At 52.3% G+C, this 19,971-nt stretch overlaps 1 protein-coding gene across 2 annotated transcripts in view; it reads right to left on the minus strand.

Moving 5' to 3' along the window:
• Positions 1–19,971, minus strand: part of LOC137604347 (protein bicaudal D homolog 2-like) — a 34,346-nt gene that overhangs the window by 1,281 nt on the left and 13,094 nt on the right. The window contains exons 2-11 of one of the 2 annotated variants that reach the window (XM_068328358.1): positions 18,665–18,877; positions 12,687–12,839; positions 11,581–11,795; positions 11,242–11,482; positions 10,031–10,288; positions 9,712–9,915; positions 9,092–9,634; positions 7,518–7,669; positions 3,405–3,636; positions 1–753 (exon numbers count right to left, since the gene is read on the minus strand). The exon at positions 1–753 is cut by the window's left edge and continues 1,281 nt beyond it. In XM_068328358.1, the coding sequence (XP_068184459.1) occupies positions 742–753; positions 3,405–3,636; positions 7,518–7,669; positions 9,092–9,634; positions 9,712–9,915; positions 10,031–10,288; positions 11,242–11,482; positions 11,581–11,795; positions 12,687–12,839; positions 18,665–18,877 (2,223 nt within the window). In that variant the 3' untranslated portion in view covers positions 1–741. Of the gene's footprint in view, positions 1,224–1,287; positions 3,637–7,517; positions 7,670–9,091; positions 9,635–9,711; positions 9,916–10,030; positions 10,289–11,241; positions 11,483–11,580; positions 11,796–12,686; positions 12,840–18,664; positions 18,878–19,971 lie in introns of both variants that reach the window. The other variant, XM_068328357.1, reaches the window with a different exon arrangement.

Consider the following 19,971-nt stretch of genomic DNA (forward strand, 5'->3'; position numbering starts at 1 on the left):
ATTCGCACTTGCAGAGAATTCTGAGCGCCAGTGATCCTGAGCCCCGGTGAACGCCCCCCCGGTAAGAAGCTGGGAAAGAAACGCGTCTTTCCGTGAACACATCTTACCTGTTTGAGTTCGGGCGTCGTCAAGTTTCATTGTGTTATTTGAACTATTCCTAGGAATAATAAATACATGGAAAAACCCCAGAATTTGATCACTTGGATTTTTGTAGAACACGGCATCAGAACAGACCGACAGCATGACGGAGAACACCATTAAAACCATTATTGATGGATAAAATCTCAAGGATTAAGCTGTAATAGTGTTTTTCTCGTTTTTACCCCTCAGATGAGCTGGTTGGACAGAACCAAACGCGTCACCACTATCCTGCTCTCCTATTGGTTAATCATCACTTATAATCCTCTATGATGAAAGTGCACAAATAAACAGAAAACTAAAACGTAACCAAAAAAATAGAAGATAAAGATGGACAGAACAGCTTTTCATGACGTGGAGAAATGCCCCCCCCCACCGCCAGCCCTCGTTTATGATTGGAGGGTGAAGTCAGCCAATCAGAATCACTGACCCCGTGAGAAATGAGCTTCCAGTAGCTTCATGCAAATATAATAGAATCATTCAGATGGACGTCACATTTTAAAGGGGGGGGGCAGCAGTGTTTCTTTAATCGCTCTAGTTTTTCGTCGCACCTCGATGGGCGGTGACAACGGACCAGGTGTGGGCGTGGCCGTCGGCGCGGAGCTACTTTAACGACTGCAGGATGGAGAAACAAATAATCAGTTAGAATCATTTATCGATCCACTGGGGGGGGGGGTCGGATGAGGTCACACACGAAGCAGCGGCGCCAGAGTTAGTGAAGCAACCCCCCCCGCGACAGCCAATGAGTCACGAGGTGCTCAGGGGCAGAGTTAGAGCCCTAGCCCACCAATCAGGACGCAGGAGCAGGGCGTGTCTCACAGGCCATGCGTGTTAGTGACACACGGTGAGGTGGGGGCGTGCAGGTCGATGAGGTCAAACCGAAAGGTGGAGTGGGAGGAGCCTGCCAGCAGAGGTAGGAGGAGCTTGTTGTGACCCCAGATGTTGATTCACCTCCAGGAGAGAGGGGCCACCACCTGGGGGGGGGGCAGGAGCCTCTATGAGGGGATGGGTGGGGGGGTGCAGCTTGTTTTAATCGGTCCTCTGGTTGTCAAGGCAACCAGACTTCAGTTCTGATTGGTTTTCGTCTTCTCTCCTCCACAGCCCCCCCCGCCTTCAGACGTCGTCTGCCCCCCCCCCCCCCCCCAGAACCTTCTCTCATCAAACCCATAGAAACTGAACTCAAGAGTGACTCCCCTCCACAGAGGGTTTTTTCCCAGCATGCCGTGTGCTGTGGCTTAGGGATGCACGCTCAAGCAGGGCTGACTGGTCCGGAGCCCCCCCCCTCTATATTAGAGAGGAAGGAATACTGAAGCGTAATCCTGCAAGATTATAACCTGAATAGAATCGTTTAAAGTGTGATGTAGAGCTTAGAGCTAACCCCAACCCTGAAGAACCCACTAACGGTAGAACGTTTGACGTTTAAACATCATTGACAAACCTTGAGTTTCGTTCCCTCCCATCAACCCTGCTTTAGCATCAAGAAGCTAATCTGGCTATAATCCACCAGCAGTACATGGATTATGGACACCAGCCCCACGCGTGTCCTATAGCGTAACGCTGGCTAGCAAAGGGTTAAAGCTATCGATGCTAAAACAGTACGTCAGTGACCTCACGGAAGATAAACCCCCCCATCTGAACGGCTAACACAACGCTAACGTGAGGGTCACACACACACACACACACACACACACACACACACACACACACACACACACACACACACACACACACACACACACACACACACACACACACAGGTCAGTATCTGGAGCCAGGTGGTCGTGGGGACGTTACCTGACAAACATATCAGGAGGGCAATATTACCCAAAATCCTTCATTCTAGTTAAAGGGTGACTAGTGGCGCCGGAGGGGGGGGGGCAAGATGCTGATGATCTAAAAGAGAGACCGTCGTCGTGGCGACGGCGTGACGAGTCGAATTAGAGACACGAGGAAAGGAGGAGGAGAGCAGCGACAGTTGGAGTCAGTTGGAGTCAGTTGGAGTCAGTTGGAGTCAGTTGGAGTCAGTTGGAGTCAGTTGGAGTCAGTTGGAGACAGTTGGAGTCAGTTGGAGTCAGTTGGGGACAGTTGGAGTCAGTTGGAGTCAGTTGGAGTCAGTTGGAGTCAGTTGGAGTCAGTTGGAGTCAGTTGGAGTCAGTTGGAGTCAGTTGGAGTCAGTTGGGGACAGTTGGGGACAGTTGGAGTCAGTTGGGGACAGTTGGGGACAGTTGGGGCAGAACAGAACAGGGACCTGAGGCACCTCTGCTGAAGTGGACTTCCTGTGGGTGTGAAGATCAATAGGTCAAACTGTCCGTGTCTTTTCTAACACATGGCTCTGAAATGATCCATCTGAACCCCTGTCTTCATAACGCAGGGCCCCGTAGCCCCCGTAGCCCCTCTAGCCCCGTAGCCCCTCTAGCCCCGTAGCCCCCCTGACCCCAGCGTTTACCCGGTACCACACGCGTGACCACAGACACGTTAAACAGTTAACCAGCGTGAAGCCATGCGGTTCTACTGACGCTATCGGGGCGTCGTCATCACAGCTTTATGAAACAAACGCCCCCCCCCCCACAGGTGCTCCTTTGTGTCATCGCCATGGAAACGCAGCACTGAACCCACCAATCGTGTGTTCTGTTTCAATGACCAGAACGGTCCGGCGGCCCCTGGGCGAGGACGCGGAGGAGGGTGCACATTTCATGTGATCATTTGACTCGACCTGATTGGACGGTGGGCTGCTGGTCAGTCCTGGGGGAGCCAGGAAAACCTTTTTGTTCTCTTGGCTTTTAAAAAGGAGCACCCGTGCTGAAGGTCAACCCAGGAGGAGGAGAGGACGTCATGACGCTGACACCCCCTCACCCCCCCCAATGGCGTGTTACCGTTACACGGGAGGCGGAGCTAACACACAAAAAAGCTGCCACCCTTTACATCACACGTGTACAGCGGAAAGAATAGACACCCCCAAACAACCCCCCCCGATCCACATGCCGTATAGGTCTATACAGTCCAGTCTGGTGCACACACACACACACACACACACACACACACACACCTGCATCCCCAAGCGTTGAACTAGCACACACACAAGCAGCGGGGGGGTGCAGGCTGCCGGGGATCGAAGCGAGCGAGCGGGGCTGGGGGGGCTGGACCCCCCCACTCTGTACAGTCTCTCAGTCGCAGTAGATCTTGTACTTCTCGCTGCAGAAGACCGGCGGGCCTCCCAGAATGCCGTTGGGCTCCGGGCGGCCGGGGCAGGCGAGGCTCTGACTTACTTGAGGGGGGTGGCCGGAGGTGCCGCCGGGGGCCTTGGCGCGGGCCCTGGCGCGGCCGGCGCCCCCCCGGCGGGTCTGCTCGTGGTCGAACTCCAGGTCCTCCAGGCGCTGCGTGAGCGCCAGCTTCTGCTGGATGGCCATCCTCAGCAGCGAGTTCAGCGTCTTCTTCTCGTCCTCCGCCGCCGCCAGCTGGCGCTGCATCTCGTCCAGCTGGCTCACGTACTCGTCACACCTGCACACACACGGGGGGGTTAGACACGTGACGCAGGGGGGGCACCCCCGGTACCCCCACACGGGGCAAAGAACAGACAAACTGCTCCACACGTCCAGAACTAGACATGGTCACGTCTGAGCTGCAGGTCTGACGGGGGCTGTAATGTCGTGTTTCCACCACCAGGGGGGGCTGTTCTCACACCTTACAGACCTCCCTCTACATCATCGCCACTGTTCACACCCCCACACCAGATGTTTCTGCTCCTCCTCCAAACCAAATTAAAATATCCACAGGTGCTGCAGTAAAAATACCCCCAAAGGTGTTTTCTAGGGGGCGGGGGGTATCTGATTACGCCTCACACCAGGTGACACCTGAGTGACTTCTGTGAAGAATACGTGGAGGGTAGAGTCACAAAGGATGACAACATTCACCCGGGGGGGGGTCTTTCAGAAGATCCTTTGTGCGTCACCTGAGGGCGGAGCAAGAGGGCGGATAAACCCTGAGAGGGGTGAAGACAGGCTGATGGTGCGTTGTGGACGTTCACACATGATGTTCACTCTTCCAGCTGAACGCTCCCCGGTCACATGATGCACTGCAGTATCACCCCCCCCCCGACGCTGGACAGGGACAAACTGGGTCACTCACAGGGATTTAAAGGTGTGAGGTTTTTATCTCAGCTCTCCATCTGCTAGTCTTTAGTTTCCTGCTGTTCACCTGCAACCGTTAACCCCCCCACCCCAAACCCCCCCGTCTATCAAGCCTGTTATTTCCCCGTGAACTAAATGTGAATTTAATCTCACTTTCCCTGGAGGAGAGTTCATCCATCAGCTGATCCCCTTAAAACTACAGTCACGTCAAACAGTTGGAATCAATAGTGATCAAAAAACTGATTTTGAATATTTTGTGGTGCAGAAAAACCTGGAGATACAAGTTTGACCCCTGACCCCTAACCCTAACCCTTAACCCATAACCCTAACCCCTAACCCTGACAACAAACCATTTAAAAGAACTAAAATTATTTGAATCCGTTCTAGCTGTGATAAAAAGAACCAAACCCTAAATTATAACAAAAATAAATTCTGTCAACAAGTAGACGTGAGAACGAGATCCGGTCTCACTGATGTCGTATCCATCCGCCAACACGCGGTAAAGAACGAGATCCGGTCTCAGTGATGTCGTATCCATCCGCCAACACGCGGTAAAGAACGAGATCCGGTCTCAGTGATGTCGTATCCATCCGCCAACACGCGGTAAAGAACGAGATCCGGTCTCACTGATGTCGTATCCATCCGCCAACACGCGGTAAAGAACGAGATCCGGTCTCAGTGATGTCGTATCCATCCGCCAACACGCGGTAAAGAACGAGATCCGGTCTCACTGATGTCGTATCCATCCGCCAACACGCGGTAAAGAACGAGATCCGGTCTCACTGATGTCGTATCCATCCGCCAACACGCGGTAAAGAACGAGATCCGGTCTCAGTGATGTCGTATCCATCCGCCAACACGCGGTAAAGAACGAGATCCGGTCTCACTGATGTCGTATCCATCCGCCAACACGCGGTAAAGAACGAGATCCGGTCTCACTGATGTCGTATCCATCCGCCAACATGTGGTAAAGAACGAGATCCGGTCTCACTGATGTCGTATCCATCCGCCAACACGTGGTAAAGAACGAGATCCGGTCTCACTGATGTCGTATCCATCCGCCAACACGTGGTAAAGAACGAGATCCGGTCTCACTGATGTCGTATCCATCCGCCAACACGCGGTAAAGAACGAAATCCGGTCTCACTGATGTCGTATCCATCCGCCAACACGCGGTAAAGAACGAGATCCGGTCTCACTGATGTCGTATCCATCCGCCAACACGCGGTAAAGAACGAGATCCGGTCTCACTGATGTCGTATCCATCCGCCAACACGCGGTAAAGAACGAGATCCGGTCTCACTGATGTCGTATCCATCCGCCAACACGCGGTAAAGAACGAGATCCGGTCTCACTGATGTCGTATCCATCCGCCAACACGCGGTAAAGAACGAGATCCGGTCTCACTGATGTCGTATCCATCCGCCAACACGTGGTAAAGAACGAGATCCGGTGTCACTGATGTCGTATCCATCCGCCAACACGTGGTAAAGAACGAGATGCAGTCTCACTGATGTCGTATCCATCCGCCAACACGTGGTAAAGAACGAGATCCGGTCGCACCGATGTATCCATCCACTATCTGGAGGTTCTACAACATCAGAAGCGGATGGTGGATGTTTTTGCTGAGGGGGGGGCCGCTGTGGACCACAATCTGAACCTTAACCTTGCCAGACCTCCACCCAAACACCCCCCCCCGGTGTGTGCAGTTTGATTCCCAGTGGGACACACACCCAGACAATGGAGATCAGAACTGCTTCATTAAACCCAGTTTGAGCCGTGGGGACGATCCGGGCGGGGGGGGGTCGGTGTGTCAGACGCTTTTGCATGGGAGGGGGCGTCCATTTTTCCCGGGAAAGAAACAGAGGAGTCTTTTCCAGAGACTGGAGGGAGACAATAGGAGCCTTTCTGGGCTGCTGGGGGGTGTGATGGCACAAAGCACTGGGGGGGGGCTGCTTGAAGAGGAACAGTCGTCGTCTCCCCATCACTGACAAAGGAGCACTTTGTCTGCCATGAATATGATTTACGACTGCGCAGAGCAAACGCGAGTATTAAACCTCACGTGGATCAATAAGGCCCCCCCAACAGGAAGGCCACGCCCTCCGCAGACCGGCGCTCGTCTGGAGCCCGATTGGCCACCCTGGGCCTGGGGGGGGGTGAAGAGATGGATGGAGCAGCAGGTCCAGACCCCCCCAGGAATGATGCGGGGGGGGGACTTCCTGTTGACACCCCACCAGAGGTGAACACACTCAGCATTCAGGATGAAGTAACTTTAAAAAGTCTTCACCCCCCCCGCTTGTTAATCTTCTCATCAGTATGCGAGTCTCAGGACCCCCCCTTACAGACTTTGTGGTCGATGTGAAAAGAGGAAACGGTCAGGTTGTTCTCCTGCAGGGGGGGCTCTAAACCGAACGGCCCCCCTTCCTCTCCTTCTTTTCCAGACGCTTGGTGGACAGGAAGGACGGGGGGGGACCTCCACAACCCCCCAGCCTCTCAAAGAGTCCCACCCTGAGTCGTACGGGACAGGATTTACATACCAATGCATGCATCCATGAAACGGGGGGGTGTAAATCACGGGTTAGGTGGGCGGAGCCTCAGGAGCGCCTCAGTGTCTCCATTCATACAATATTTTACAGATTTACAACCCCCCCCAGAACGCCACGTCTGTCCTCCTGTGACTGATGGATTCCACGCTGCAGGTACATGGAGGGACGGGAGTCAACTTACTGACGTGGGGGGGCTGAGCTGCCCACACCCCCCCGCCCCAATAACCTACCCCTCCTCCACCTCGTTTCTGCACGGCGGCGGATGTGGAGGGGGTCCGAAGGCAGCAGAGAAGTCTAAGAGACATCAGCTACAGGAACGCTGGTCATAGGAAGGAACACGTGGAGAAACAAACAAACAAACAAACAAACAAACAAACACACAAACAAACACACAAACAAACAAACAAACACACACAAACAAACACACAAACAAACAAACTACGAGTGAGCGATAATTTAATCCAGACCAAAAAGAAGTGGGATTATGCACGGAACCTTTGACCGGCTTCTCTTGGGAAGATTAGTGTGTGTGTGTGTGTATCAGCCCATCTGACACACACACACACACACACACACACACACACACACACACACACACACACACACACACACACACACACACACACACACACACACACACACACACACACACACACACACACACACACACACACACACACACACACACACACACACACACACGTACCGTGTGGCGAACATGGCTCGGAGCGAGGAGAAGGTGGCAGCGTCCTCCTTCAGAGCCTTCAGCTCGTTCCTCAGCTTCATCATGGTCTCCGTCACCATGGCCTTCTCGTTCTCGTACTTACTCTTCAGGTTGGCCAGAGCCACTTCGGCCGTCTGGGGGGGGGGACAAGAACCAGTCAGAGCCGCTGAAGGCGTCAGTAACAAGGTATCAATAATAAGTCAATAATAAGGTATCAATAATAAGTCAATAATAAGGTATCAATAATATGGAGCACAGATCCATTCTATGTCCCCTTAGAGCTGGGGGGTCAAACTCATTTTCATCAGGGGCCACATCAGCATCACGGCTTAACTTAAAGCTAATAAATGTAACTAAATGTAACTCAGTGTAATGTAACTAAATGTAACTACTCCTTAATGTAACTAATAAATGTAACTAAATGTAACTCAGTGTAATGTAACTAAATGTAACTACTCCTTAATGTAACTAATAAATGTAACTAAATGTAACTCAGTGTAATGTAACTAAATGTAACTACTCCTTAATGTAACTAATCAATGTAACTAAATGTAACTCAGTGTAATGTAACTAAATGTAACTACTCCTTAATGTAACTAATAAATGTAACTAAATGTAACTCAGTGTAATGTAACTAAATGTAACTACTCCTTAATGTAACTAATAAATGTAACTAAATGTAACTCAGTGTAATGTAACTAAATGTAACTACTCCTTAATGTAACTAATAAATGTAACTAAATGTAACTCAGTGTAATGTAACTAAATGTAACTACTCCTTAATGTAACTAATAAATGTAACTAAATGTAACTCAGTGTAATGTAACTAAATGTAACTACTCCTTAATGTAACTAATAAATGTAACTAAATGTAACTCAGTGTAATGTAACTAAATGTAACTACTCCTTAATGTAACTAATAAATGTAACTAAATGTAACTCAGTGTAATGTAACTAAATGTAACTACTCCTTAATGTTAAATAACTGAATTTCTGACTGATTCTAGTTCCAAACATTACAGTTAGACAGAAAAAACATGTTTGTTTGTTTCTCTGTTCTAACATAAATCCTTTTCATTTGTCAGGTTATTAAACCCACAGAACTCCATCAATCAAGGATCAAACTATCAATCAATAAAGAAAAATAACATCAGACACAAGTTAGGACGTTAACTTTGTTCACAACGTTTAGTCAGAGTTAAGATGGGCTGAACTACTGCATTGTGGGAAATGTAGTTTTGGTCAAAGCACACTGACCTATTTATTTTTAGACACTCTGACCTTTTATGCTCTCGAGGGCCACATTAAATGATGTGGGGGGCCTGGTGCTGCTGGTGGTGTAGGCCTGGGGGCTATTAGGGGCTTTCATGTTTGGGCTCTAACACACACACACACACACACACACACACACACACACACACACACACACACACACACACACACACACACCCTGGACAGCTGGCGTGTGGAGGCTCCTCTCAGCCTCAGACCCGTCTCAACAGGCTCTGCAGCAGCTGCTGAGCCCTGAACACCAGAGCCCCCCCCCCGACACTGACCTGCTTGTTGGCCTTCAGGACGGTCCTCAGGGTGGCGATCTGCTCCCTCTTGGTGCTGAGCAGAGACTTCAGCTTGAGGATCTCCTCCATGCAGGCCTCCTGGTCCCGGTCCCCCCCGGCCCCCAGCTCCAGGGAGGCCATCCTCTGGCGGGACAGCTCGGTGGTGCGGTCCACGGCCAGCTGCAGGTGCTTGATCTGGTCCCTGATGATGGCCACCAGGTTGTAGACGTTCATGGGCTCTCGGCGGGGGTCGGACACGGGGGAGGGCAGGGAGGACGCCGGCGCCCCGTCGCTCGGGTCGGTCCGGCCCGGGTCGGGGAACAGCCCCTTGCTGAGCAGGATGGGGGAGCGGCGGCCCCGCCCCTCGGGGCTGCTCCGCCCCCCTCTGCCCTGCTTGTAGAAGTCGAGCATGACGCGGTTGGGCGTCTCGTTGTTGCACATGCACACGTGGTTGTAGAGCGTCGCCAGCTCCTCGCTGAAGGTCACCAGCTCGTCCTGGGCCACGCTCAGGCTGCCCTGGGACTCCCCCGCCACGTCGCTCAGCTGACCGACGGAGAGAGTCAGTCAGGACCGGCTCCGCCCCCAAACATCAGTACCATCACCATGGAGACGACCCTCACCTTCCGCAGCTCCTTCTCCAGCTTGGTCTTCTCGTGTTTCTCCAGCTGACTGGTCTTCTCCAGAGCTGCCAGCTTCCCCCCCAGCGTGGAGACGTCGTTCTCCAGACGGGCTCGCTCCTCCTCGTAACGCGACTGACATGTCTGGAACTCCGCCTTCAGGACCTTCAGCTCCTCCTTCAGTTCTCCTGCCTCCGACACGGCGACCTGGAGGAGCGAGGTGAACACACCCCTTCTTAGACTCTGACCTTTAATGCTTTGTGGGCCACATGGAACGATGTGGAGGGCCACGTTTGGCCCCCGGGCCTGGAGTTGGACACACCTTGTACTTGCACTCCAGAATCTCTGGTCCGTTGATGTCCACCTCGTAATAATCCCCGTCCTCGTGGCTGTCGCGCTCCTTCTCGTTGTCCAGGGCCGACTGGCGCTCCTTGCTGGCCTGCAGCTTCCTGATGGCGTTCAGGTTCTCCGTCAGGCGGTTGACCTTCTCCTGATGCTCTGACAGAGCGCCGTTAGCTTGTTCCAGCTGCTTCTGGGAGTCCTGCAGGGTGGACAGCAGGTTGACCTTCTCACGCTCCATCTGAGAAGAGGATCACAATCAGACGTGATGTCATCTGCAAAGAAACGCTCCGATCTCGGCTCGTAGCACATATATAACTACATACTGTACGTAACTCTAATCCATCATCCAGCATCAGAGTCAGGACGACCCCGAACTGGGTCCAGGTCAGCTGGACAGAACGTCACGAGCATTGAACAATCTTAGAAGCTGATTTGTAAATAACCCAGAATGCACCTCAGCTCTAGCCACACCTCGATACCAGATTACCGTAATCCCTCGTTACTCATGTTTAATGCGTTCCAGGAACCACCCGCAGAAAACAAAATTCCGCAGCATAGCGACAAACTATTTACTTTATTATTTATAGTAATGTAAACGTTTCTGACCCCCCCCCACACTGATATTAAACCACCTTCTATCAGTGTTACCTTTAAAACACTCTGATAGACTGTTTAAAGCACTTTTAAGTGTTTTAATACACAGAGGTGCACTGTGTTCCGTGTTGTCAGCCAATAGCAATAGCCAATAGAGGGATTACTGTGATTTGTTCTGTAACTGAGCTTCAAAGTCAAACGTTCCTCATTTAGAAGAACTAAAATCATTTGAATCTTTTCCAGCCGGGTCAGAAACGCCCATCGAGGTGCGTCGGTATTCATCTGATTCTACGTCACCGTGATTAAACTCAGAAATAGCTCCTGTGGTGTCACATGACTTGAATCTGACACGAGGACTTCCTGGCAGCGAACCCACTGGGACTGAGGAGCGGATGCTGAGGATCGATCACACGGCCTCCAATCAACAGACGGAGGGTCGGATCGGATGAACGGATGAATTAGAGGAGTAGGGTTCTTGTCTTCTCTGCTCAGATTCCATCCTGGACTGTAAGGACTGACGAGTGGCCCCGCCCGAGGCTAAAGGTCACGTTTACGGGAGAAGATGGAGACACGTCAACGATCTGGTGAAGAACCCACCTGCATCAGCTGCTGCTTGAGCTTCTGGATCTCGGAGATGTTCAGCTCGCTCAGCAGGTCGTCCACCAGGCTGGGCGCCGGGCGGAACGGCTCCTCCTTCGTGGGCGTGGACACGTCGTAGGCGAGGTCGTTGGCCAGCTTGGTGAAGCCGTTCTCGTATCCGTGGAGAGCCTCGTCGTTGTTGGGCTCGGTGGAGGCGTCGTCGCTGAACTTCAGGCCGTCCAGAGAAATGCTGAGAGGGCTGATGGGAAAAAAACGGTTCGGATTAGAGACAGCGGTGCTGGAAAGGAGACAGGAAGTGGTAACGTTAGACCTGTGAGGGCGTGGCGTTGGCGTCACCTGTGATACAGGGTGTCTCCGATGTTCATGTAGTGCGACAGCTCCTTCCTCAGCGAGGCCTTCAGCTCGCGCTCCGTCTTGATGGTCTCCAGCGCCTCGCCCAGCTGACGCTCGGCGATCTCCTTCAGGCGGATGGCGTCCTCCAGCTGGCTCTGCAGGAACTGGGTGTCCTCCTCCAGACGACGGATCTCATGCTTCAAACCCTCAAACTCCACCTGGATGAGCGAAGGGAGGAAACACCTCAGGTGAGAGCAGGGTTCACACGCGTGTGCCCAACCACACGGATCACATCCCCTCTGTTGGTATCTGTAATTAGTCTGAGGCTGATTGGATTCAGCAATCCTTTCTCTGCTTCTTTGTTTGTGACCAACACAGAAAACATTACCCAGGATGCCGAGCGCCTCTGGAGACAGAGAGCAGCTCCACCTCTAAAGCCAACATCCGATGGAAACATCCTTCCTGGAGATTCAGCTCCGTTTGTTTGCAAACAGGCAAAGAGGATTCTTTTTATTCCTCTGACGAAACCGAAGGAGGATCGTCATCGATGATGAAAGTCTAATTCCTGGAACCATCTGACCTCTGAGGCGTCTTTGGACAGAGATGAACCAGATTACTGGATTTTAATCTCCTTACCTGCACATTTTAATGTGTAATGTTTTTATTGCTTTCTACACCCTTATTTATCGTTTCTTCACACGGTGAAGGAAAGACTAAACTCAGGCAGGTTCAGGCCCAGAATGTTGTTACTGCATGAAGTAAAGGTCAAACCCCCCATGACGGATTCCAGTCGTTCGTGAAGAACCCAAACAGACCCTCTGGACTAAACTCAAGGCAGCTGCGTGTCTGCAGGCTGGATCAGAGGCCGTTGGTGATTACATCTGAATACTGGAGCACTCGTGCTTCTCCTGGAATTCTATTCATTCAAGGAGACGGGCTGAGAGCTGCTGAGTGGGCGGTGGGGGGGCCGCGGGGCAGCAAAGACGTTCCAGCGCCGCAGGTGGTCCAAAAAACGTGTTCAACACCAGTTTAACTAGTGCAAGACGATAACCTGCAGCCAATCAGAGCACTCCGCTCTGGTTCTGACCTCACTTCCTGCTTGGGCTCACCTGGCTCTGCTTCAGCACCAACACCTGCTTCTGCAGCGAGATGTTCTCCTCCTCCAGCTCCGTGTAGTCCTGCAGCAGACGGGCCTCCAGGAACTTGTACTCCTTGATGTCGTCACGCAGCTGGTTCCTCTGGAGCTCCACCATCTGGGCGTTCTGACGGGGCAACAGGGGAGAGAGAGGGGTATTAACGGGAGTGTGTGTGTGTGTGTGTGTGTGTGTGTGTGTGTGGTGCCGGGTGTCGTTCTGGGCTCTGGGCCACACGCGTGTCCTCCTGCCAGCTCTGATAACGGTCTCATTGTCTTAAGAGCAGTTAGACAGGTCCTGGTTTCAGGATGGGGGTGTCAGAGTGGGGGGTCAGGACGAACAATCAGCACAAATGAAGGAGCTGCTGACATCCTCAGCTGCATAAATCTGGAGCCAAGCGTTGAGCGTGTGAACAGTTCCTGCCAATGGATGGTCCACTGCAGGAAGGGGATAGAACACTCAGTGTGACAGACAGGAAGTAGCTCTCTGCCGCACAGGAAATGAATTATTAATCGTATCAAGGGCTGAGGAAGGTAGGAGTGTGTGTGTGTGTGTGTGTGTGTGTGTGTGTGTGTGTGTGTGTGTGTGTGTGTGTGTGTGTGTGTGTGTGTGTGTGTGTGTGTGTGTGTGTGTGTGTCCTGATCTCACGCTGCCGAGTCACAACCCCGGGTCGGGTCAGGTCGGGTCCACCAACACAGAAAGTAGTTCCCACTGCAGCGCATGGAGACTCAACGACATCAGGAATAATCCCAACCTAGTCCAGTACCGTGTCTAACACTAGTCCTGTCTAACACCAGTCCTGTCTAACTCTAGTCCTGTCTAACACCAGTCCTGTCTAACACCAGTCCTGTCTAACACCAGTCCTGTCTAACACCAGTCCTGTCTAACACCAGTCCTGTCTAACACCAGTCCTGTCTAACACCAGTCCTGTCTAACACCAGTCCTGTCTAACACCAGTCCTGTCTAACTCTAGTCCTGACTAACTCTAGTCCTGACTAACTCTAGTCCTGACTAACTCTAGTCCTGACTAACTCTAGTCCTGACTAACTCTAGTCCTGACTAACTCTAGTCCTGACTAACTCTAGTCCTGACTAACTCTAGTCCTGACTAACTCTAGTCCTGACTAACTCTAGTCCTGACTAACTCTAGTCCTGACTAACTCTAGTCCTGACTAACATGTTTCTGTAGTTTCGTCCCTGCTGACCAGAAACACGCTGCTCCTTTGTTCTGTGTAGTAACACATTAGTGCACACAGAGCCGATGTTAGAAGGCGAGTGGATATTCGGGGGGGGGGGGTTGTACATGCTGAGTGGGCGGGGGCGTCAGCTGTGTGGAAGCCCACTTGTGACATCACTGCATAAAACATGATGTAACACGTCTGTAGGGAACCGTCACCGGCCAACAACACCTTTAGTTCCTGCCCCCCCCTGAAGACGTCCAGATCAACCGTTGAGTTAGTCCAGTCCCGTTTGTCAGTCTTAAATCCATCCTGGCAGGTTGTTCAGGTCATGTGACCCAGCTGGGGGAGGGGGGGTCTGTTTGATTCAGGACGCTGGCTCCTCCAATCTGATGACACCTAACCAGGGCCTTCACCTTTAACCTTTGACTCCACGTCCTCTGTCACAGTGAACCACTCAGTGACCGGTGGGGGGGGCTCAGTAATGTGTTTGAGCTGCTATGAAATCCACATCTCCAGGATCAGGAGTGTTTCCACGCTGAACACGCTGCCGTGTTCCTCCACAGTAAACCCATGCTGCCGTCTCCTCGGGGTGTCCAGGCTGTCGACACGACAGACAGACCGACGCTCCGGGGCTGCTGACACGCCCCCACGCCGTCCCACTGGTGGGGTCTGTGTCCATTGGTGGACAACACTTCTTTTTTCATAATTCAGAGGGTTTGCAGCTTTCTCACAAGGTTGTAATGGATTACAATGATTCCAGTTCTTTTAAATGGGAAACCTGTGTTTGAGTCAGGAGTTCGCTGAACGGATTAAACTGGTTTGTGGAGGATTAAACTGGTTTGTGGAGGATTAAACTGGTTTGTGGAGGATTAAACTGGTTTGTGGAGGATTAAACTGGTTTGTGGAGGATTAAACTGGTTTGTGGAGGATTAAACTGGTTTGTGGAGGATTAAACTGGTTTGTGGAGGATTAAACTGGTTTGTGGAGGATTAAACTGGTTTGTGGAGGATTAAACTGGTTTGTGGAGGATTAAACTGGTTTGTGGAGGATTAAACTGGTTTGTGGAGGATTAAACTGGTTTGTGGAGGATTAAACTGGTTTGTGGAGGATTAAACTGGTTTGTGGAGGATTAAACTGGTTTGTGGAGGATTAAACTGGTTTGTGGAGGATTAAACTGGTTTGTGGAGGGTCTACTTTCTGTGACTGTCCTGTAGGTGCTGCAGCTCATCAGGAGTCGGGTCAGAGGTCGTGCTGCTGACCGATTTTCCTTCAGGAGAGATGAGAATGAATCACAGATGCTCCACAGCTCCCCCCCAGCGTTGGTTTGGACAGAGCAAAGGAGTAATGAAGCTCAGGGGGGGTGGGGGTGGGGGGGTTACGTCGACTGTCAGATCTGCTTTCATCCTCTTCTTCGCTGCGAGCGACTACCCAGAATCCATTAGGGAGGGAAAACAATCAAGGTCACACGTTTGAGTTAAGGCAGTTCTACAGTAAAAAGTGGGGGGAAGCTCGTGGTCACATGATGACAGGGTGTTGTTCAGTGAGACCCCCCCGGGGGGTGAAAGCATGCACTCAGTGAATGAATGATTTAAGGTCACCTCGCTGACGGAGGACAAATGTGTGTGTTGAAGCCGTTAGCCTGGACCGTCAGTGTGTGTGTGTGTGTGTGTGTGTGTGTGTGTGTGTGTGTGTGTGTGTGTGTGTGTGTGTGTGTGTGTGTGTGTCGTTCATCGGCTCCATTGGTTCAGGTCAGAGACCTCTGAGGGGCCGCGGGCCACAGGTTTGAAGGGGAACAACACGCCTCCTTCCTTCAGGACAGACACCAGCTGGGATCTAGAGCAGACCTGATGAAGGTTCTTTACAACAGCCATCAACCTGTGAGCGACATCACATGACAGGAAGTGACCTGGCGTGGACCAGGTGTGAGGATTACTGTAGACACACTGACTGATTTGAATGGAGTCATGCCGGTGACACTGAGCCCCCCTCCCGCTGTGGGGGTGTAATCCTGTGGACCGTGTCGTCGCAGTGAAACACGTCTTTGGCACCAGAGGATTCTGGGAGGATTTGAGTGTGGAGCGGTGGAAGGACGTCTCCATCTGGAGCCACGTGTCTTCAGGCGTACCGACACTGACACCTCCGGGGCCAAAAACACCCAGTGTCTCAGGGGGAACCCGAAGCAGGAATAGAGGGAAAATGTACCCCCCCGCGGCCCCCGGTCTGGGGCTGGCTTTGTTCCCGTCTCCTCCTCTAACCGTCTCCTCGTTCCTCAGCTTTTCTCTGCGTCGGAGGTTTTGGGCTCATTTGAAACCCGGGAGACAAAAGCGTCTTTGAGGCCCGTCGGCGTGGCAACAATGCCAGCCTCAGTGCCACACGACACCCTCCTCGTGCCCACACGAGCACCCCGACAAGGGTGTCATTATCTGCCATGCATGGGGCGATTTACACCCCAACTCCTTTTGTTTAGCCGGTCAGAGCTGGAAGCCGTGGGTGACGGGGTGTTTATGACGCCAGTGGCCCCTACAGGAGGTTATAAACAGGGTGTTTATAACGCCAGTGGCCCCTACAGGAGGTTATAAACAGGGTGTTTATAACGCCAGTGGCCCCTACAGGAGGTTATAAACAGGGTGTTGATGACGCCAGTGGCCCCTACAGGAGGTTATAAACAGGGTGTTTATAACGCCAGTGGCCCCTACAGGAGGTTATAAACAGGGTGTTGATGACGCCTGTGGCCCCTACAGGAGGTTATAAACAGGGTGTTTATGACGCCAGTGGCCCCTACAGGAGGTTATAAACAGGGTGTTGATGACGCCTGTGGCCCCTACAGGAGGTTATAAACAGGGTGTTTATGACGCCAGTGGCCCCTACAGGAGGTTATAAACAGGGTGTTTATAACGCCAGTGGCCCCTACAGGAGGTTATAAACAGGGTGTTGATGACGCCAGTGGCCCCTACAGGAGGTTATAAACAGGGTGTTTATGATGCCAGTGGCCCCTACAGGAGGTTATAAAGAGGGTGTTGATGACGCCAGTGGCCCCTACAGGAGGTTATAAACAGGGTGTTGATGACGCCAGTGGCCCCTACAGGAGGTTATAAACAGGGTGTTGATGACGCCAGTGGCCCCTACAGGAGGTTATAAACAGGGTGTTTATAACGCCAGTGGCCCCTACAGGAGGTTATAAACAGGGTGTTGATGACGCCTGTGGCCCCTACAGGAGGTTATAAACAGGGTGTTTATGACGCCAGTGGCCCCTACAGGAGGTTATAAACAGGGTGTTTATGACGCCAGTGGCCCCTACAGGAGGTTATAAACAGGGTGTTTATAACGCCAGTGGCCCCTACAGGAGGTTATAAACAGGGTGTTTATGACGCCAGTGGCCCCTACAGGAGGTTATAAACAGGGTGTTTATAACGCCAGTGGCCCCTACAGGAGGTTATAAACAGGGTGTTGATGACGCCAGTGGCCCCTACAGGACGTTATAAACAGGGTGTTGATGACGCCTGTGGCCCCTACAGGAGGTTATAAACAGGGTGTTTATGACGCCAGTGGCCCCTACAGGAGGTTATAAACAGGGTGTTTATAACGCCAGTGGCCCCTACAGGAGGTTATAAACAGGGTGTTTATAACGCCAGTGGCCCCTACAGGAGGTTATAAACAGGGTGTTTATAACGCCAGTGGCCCCTACAGGAGGTTATAAACAGGGTGTTTATAACGCCAGTGGCCCCTACAGGACGGCCAACGCTCCTGCCCCCCACCCCAGACCAGCTGGACCAGACATCCAGCTAGAAGAAGCCCTGAAACTCAAGAGTCCTTCAGTCCCAAAGGCTGAGGTTCCCCCGCCTGACCCCGCTCCAGACGACCTGCCCTCCAACTCTGATCCTCGGGGACTCAGCAGCTCTGGACGACCATAATCCCAGAACAAACCAGAGCTGACATCTGTCTGAAGCTGGGACTACCAAAACAGCAGCGATTCCTGCAAGACACTCACTCAGGAAGGGGGCTCCTTCCTTAACCCCCCACCCGCCCCTTCCAATTACACTGGAATTAGTCTGGACCCGCGGATCAACGGACCCTGCTGCGCACTAACATGGACAGATCTGGAGCGCTGATGGTTTAACTGTCCATCATGATGGAACCGTTCTGTACACCAATGGAGGAGATCCGTTAGACTTGAAGGCAAAGTCTCTTCAGTTTGCCTGCTTTCCATCCCATAATGACTACAGAACGGTTAGTCCTGTCTCGACTTGTCAGAAACACACCAGGGATCAGCTCTGCAAACACACCCAAGTAATTACACGTGTTCAGACAGCGGACTAGAGGTCAGTGACTCTGGAGTAGGAATTATAATCTGCCATCGCAGCTTTAGTCTGAAACTATTCTTTACACCCCATGACAGATTATTCAAAGTGAAATCATTGTGTTCCGGTCCGACCCAGGGCACGACTGCATGAGCGAGAGACTGTCATGGATGTAGAACATCAGAGGAACCGTCTCCACCGCGGCAGCCACAAGACGGGGGCGTGAACCTGTGCTCCAGCTCCAGGGTGGGTCTGACTTCAGACTGCTTTACATAACAAACCGTCCCTCCCACGTCCACGGACCGGGTCTGTGGTGGTTCACGTGGTCTCCCACGTCCACGGACCACGGACCGGGTCTGTGGCGGTTCACGTGGTCTCCCACGTCCACGGACCACGGACTGGGTCTGTGGCGGTTCACGTGGTCTCCCACGTCCACGGACCACGGACCGGGTCTGTGGCGGTTCATGTGGTCTCACCTCTCTCATCTCCTGGGTGATGGTGTTCAGGCGTTCGTTCTCGGACTGCGTGTTGGCGAGGACGTTGCGTGTCTGGCGGAGCTCGTTCTGCAGCTCCAGGACCCTCTGCTCGTAGTACGCCTCCTTACAGGCCGACTCCTGGATCAGGGACTCCTCACGGCTCTCCCCGTCCGCCGCCACCTTCCTGTGGTTGGAGTAGGCCTGTCCGAACGCCTGGAGACGCAGGGAGAGAGCCAACATTAACAGACTAGTGGGTCTGACAATGTCTTTATTGTTACTTAGCGTTCAAATACAGGACGAACTACAGCCAATCACAATCAAGGGGATGAAGGTGAGGGTTCAGGTGACCTGGTACTCCATTACTGTTCCACTGCAGACTGGGGGTCGAAACCTCCCAGAGTACTGCCCCTGCCCCCTGGAGATAATCATATCCATCTGGATTTCATCTTCACACCCCCCCCTTATTCCCACCCCCCACCCTGGGATGTCGGCCCCCTCTGCACGTGCTTCAGACCGACTCCACAGATGGGAAAACCGAGCAGAGAAAAGTAGAGCAAACAGACGATCATGAGGAGCCTGTATGCTAACGCTATGCTAATGCTCCTAATACCCCAGGAGGTCATGGCCGGGGATGAGGGGGTCAGGGGTCATTGTTCGCTTTGACCACCCGGCCTCAGGATGAAGTTCACGGATAAACACAACTATGAATGACACTCAGGCTGGATTATAATCCAGGACACTCACTCACGTCCACTAAATAAAAGTCTGCTTTACAAACATCAGAGCTGATTTAATCTGGACCTTAATTTGTCAAAAGGTTGCTGGGGAACACCTTGACACCAACAGAGAGGGTAAATTCAGCTCCATCTGATTCTGGCACCCCCAGATAATCACCCCCCACTACAGATTTCCTTTTCCATCACGTTCCAACCTGCATCTTGATGGAAATCATCGTTCTGGTTCCGCCTCGCCGCCCGTGTGCAGGCGGTAATCTGACATCACCTGAGGCGCTGGATCTGACCTCCATCTGACGCTCCATTCTCTCTGACCCCCGACCCCCCCGCAGCGGCACGTGACCCGCCGCTGCAGGATTTTATTCTGCTCCAACATGAATCCTGTTAATCCCAGTAATTCCTTTAGAGCGGGGGGAAAAAAATCTGGAAACTTGCATTAGCAGTACTGCCCTAGTTCCAGGACTGGACCTGATCATGTGACACTGGTTTAATGGGTCACACATGTGTGACGTCACGGCTCGTGCAGGATTGAAGATCACGTTCCAGGAAAGAGAGGAAGTGACGACGAAGGGA

The sequence above is a fragment of the Antennarius striatus genome, chromosome 2, assembly GCF_040054535.1.
Source record: "Antennarius striatus isolate MH-2024 chromosome 2, ASM4005453v1, whole genome shotgun sequence".
NCBI lineage: Eukaryota > Metazoa > Chordata > Actinopteri > Lophiiformes > Antennariidae > Antennarius > Antennarius striatus.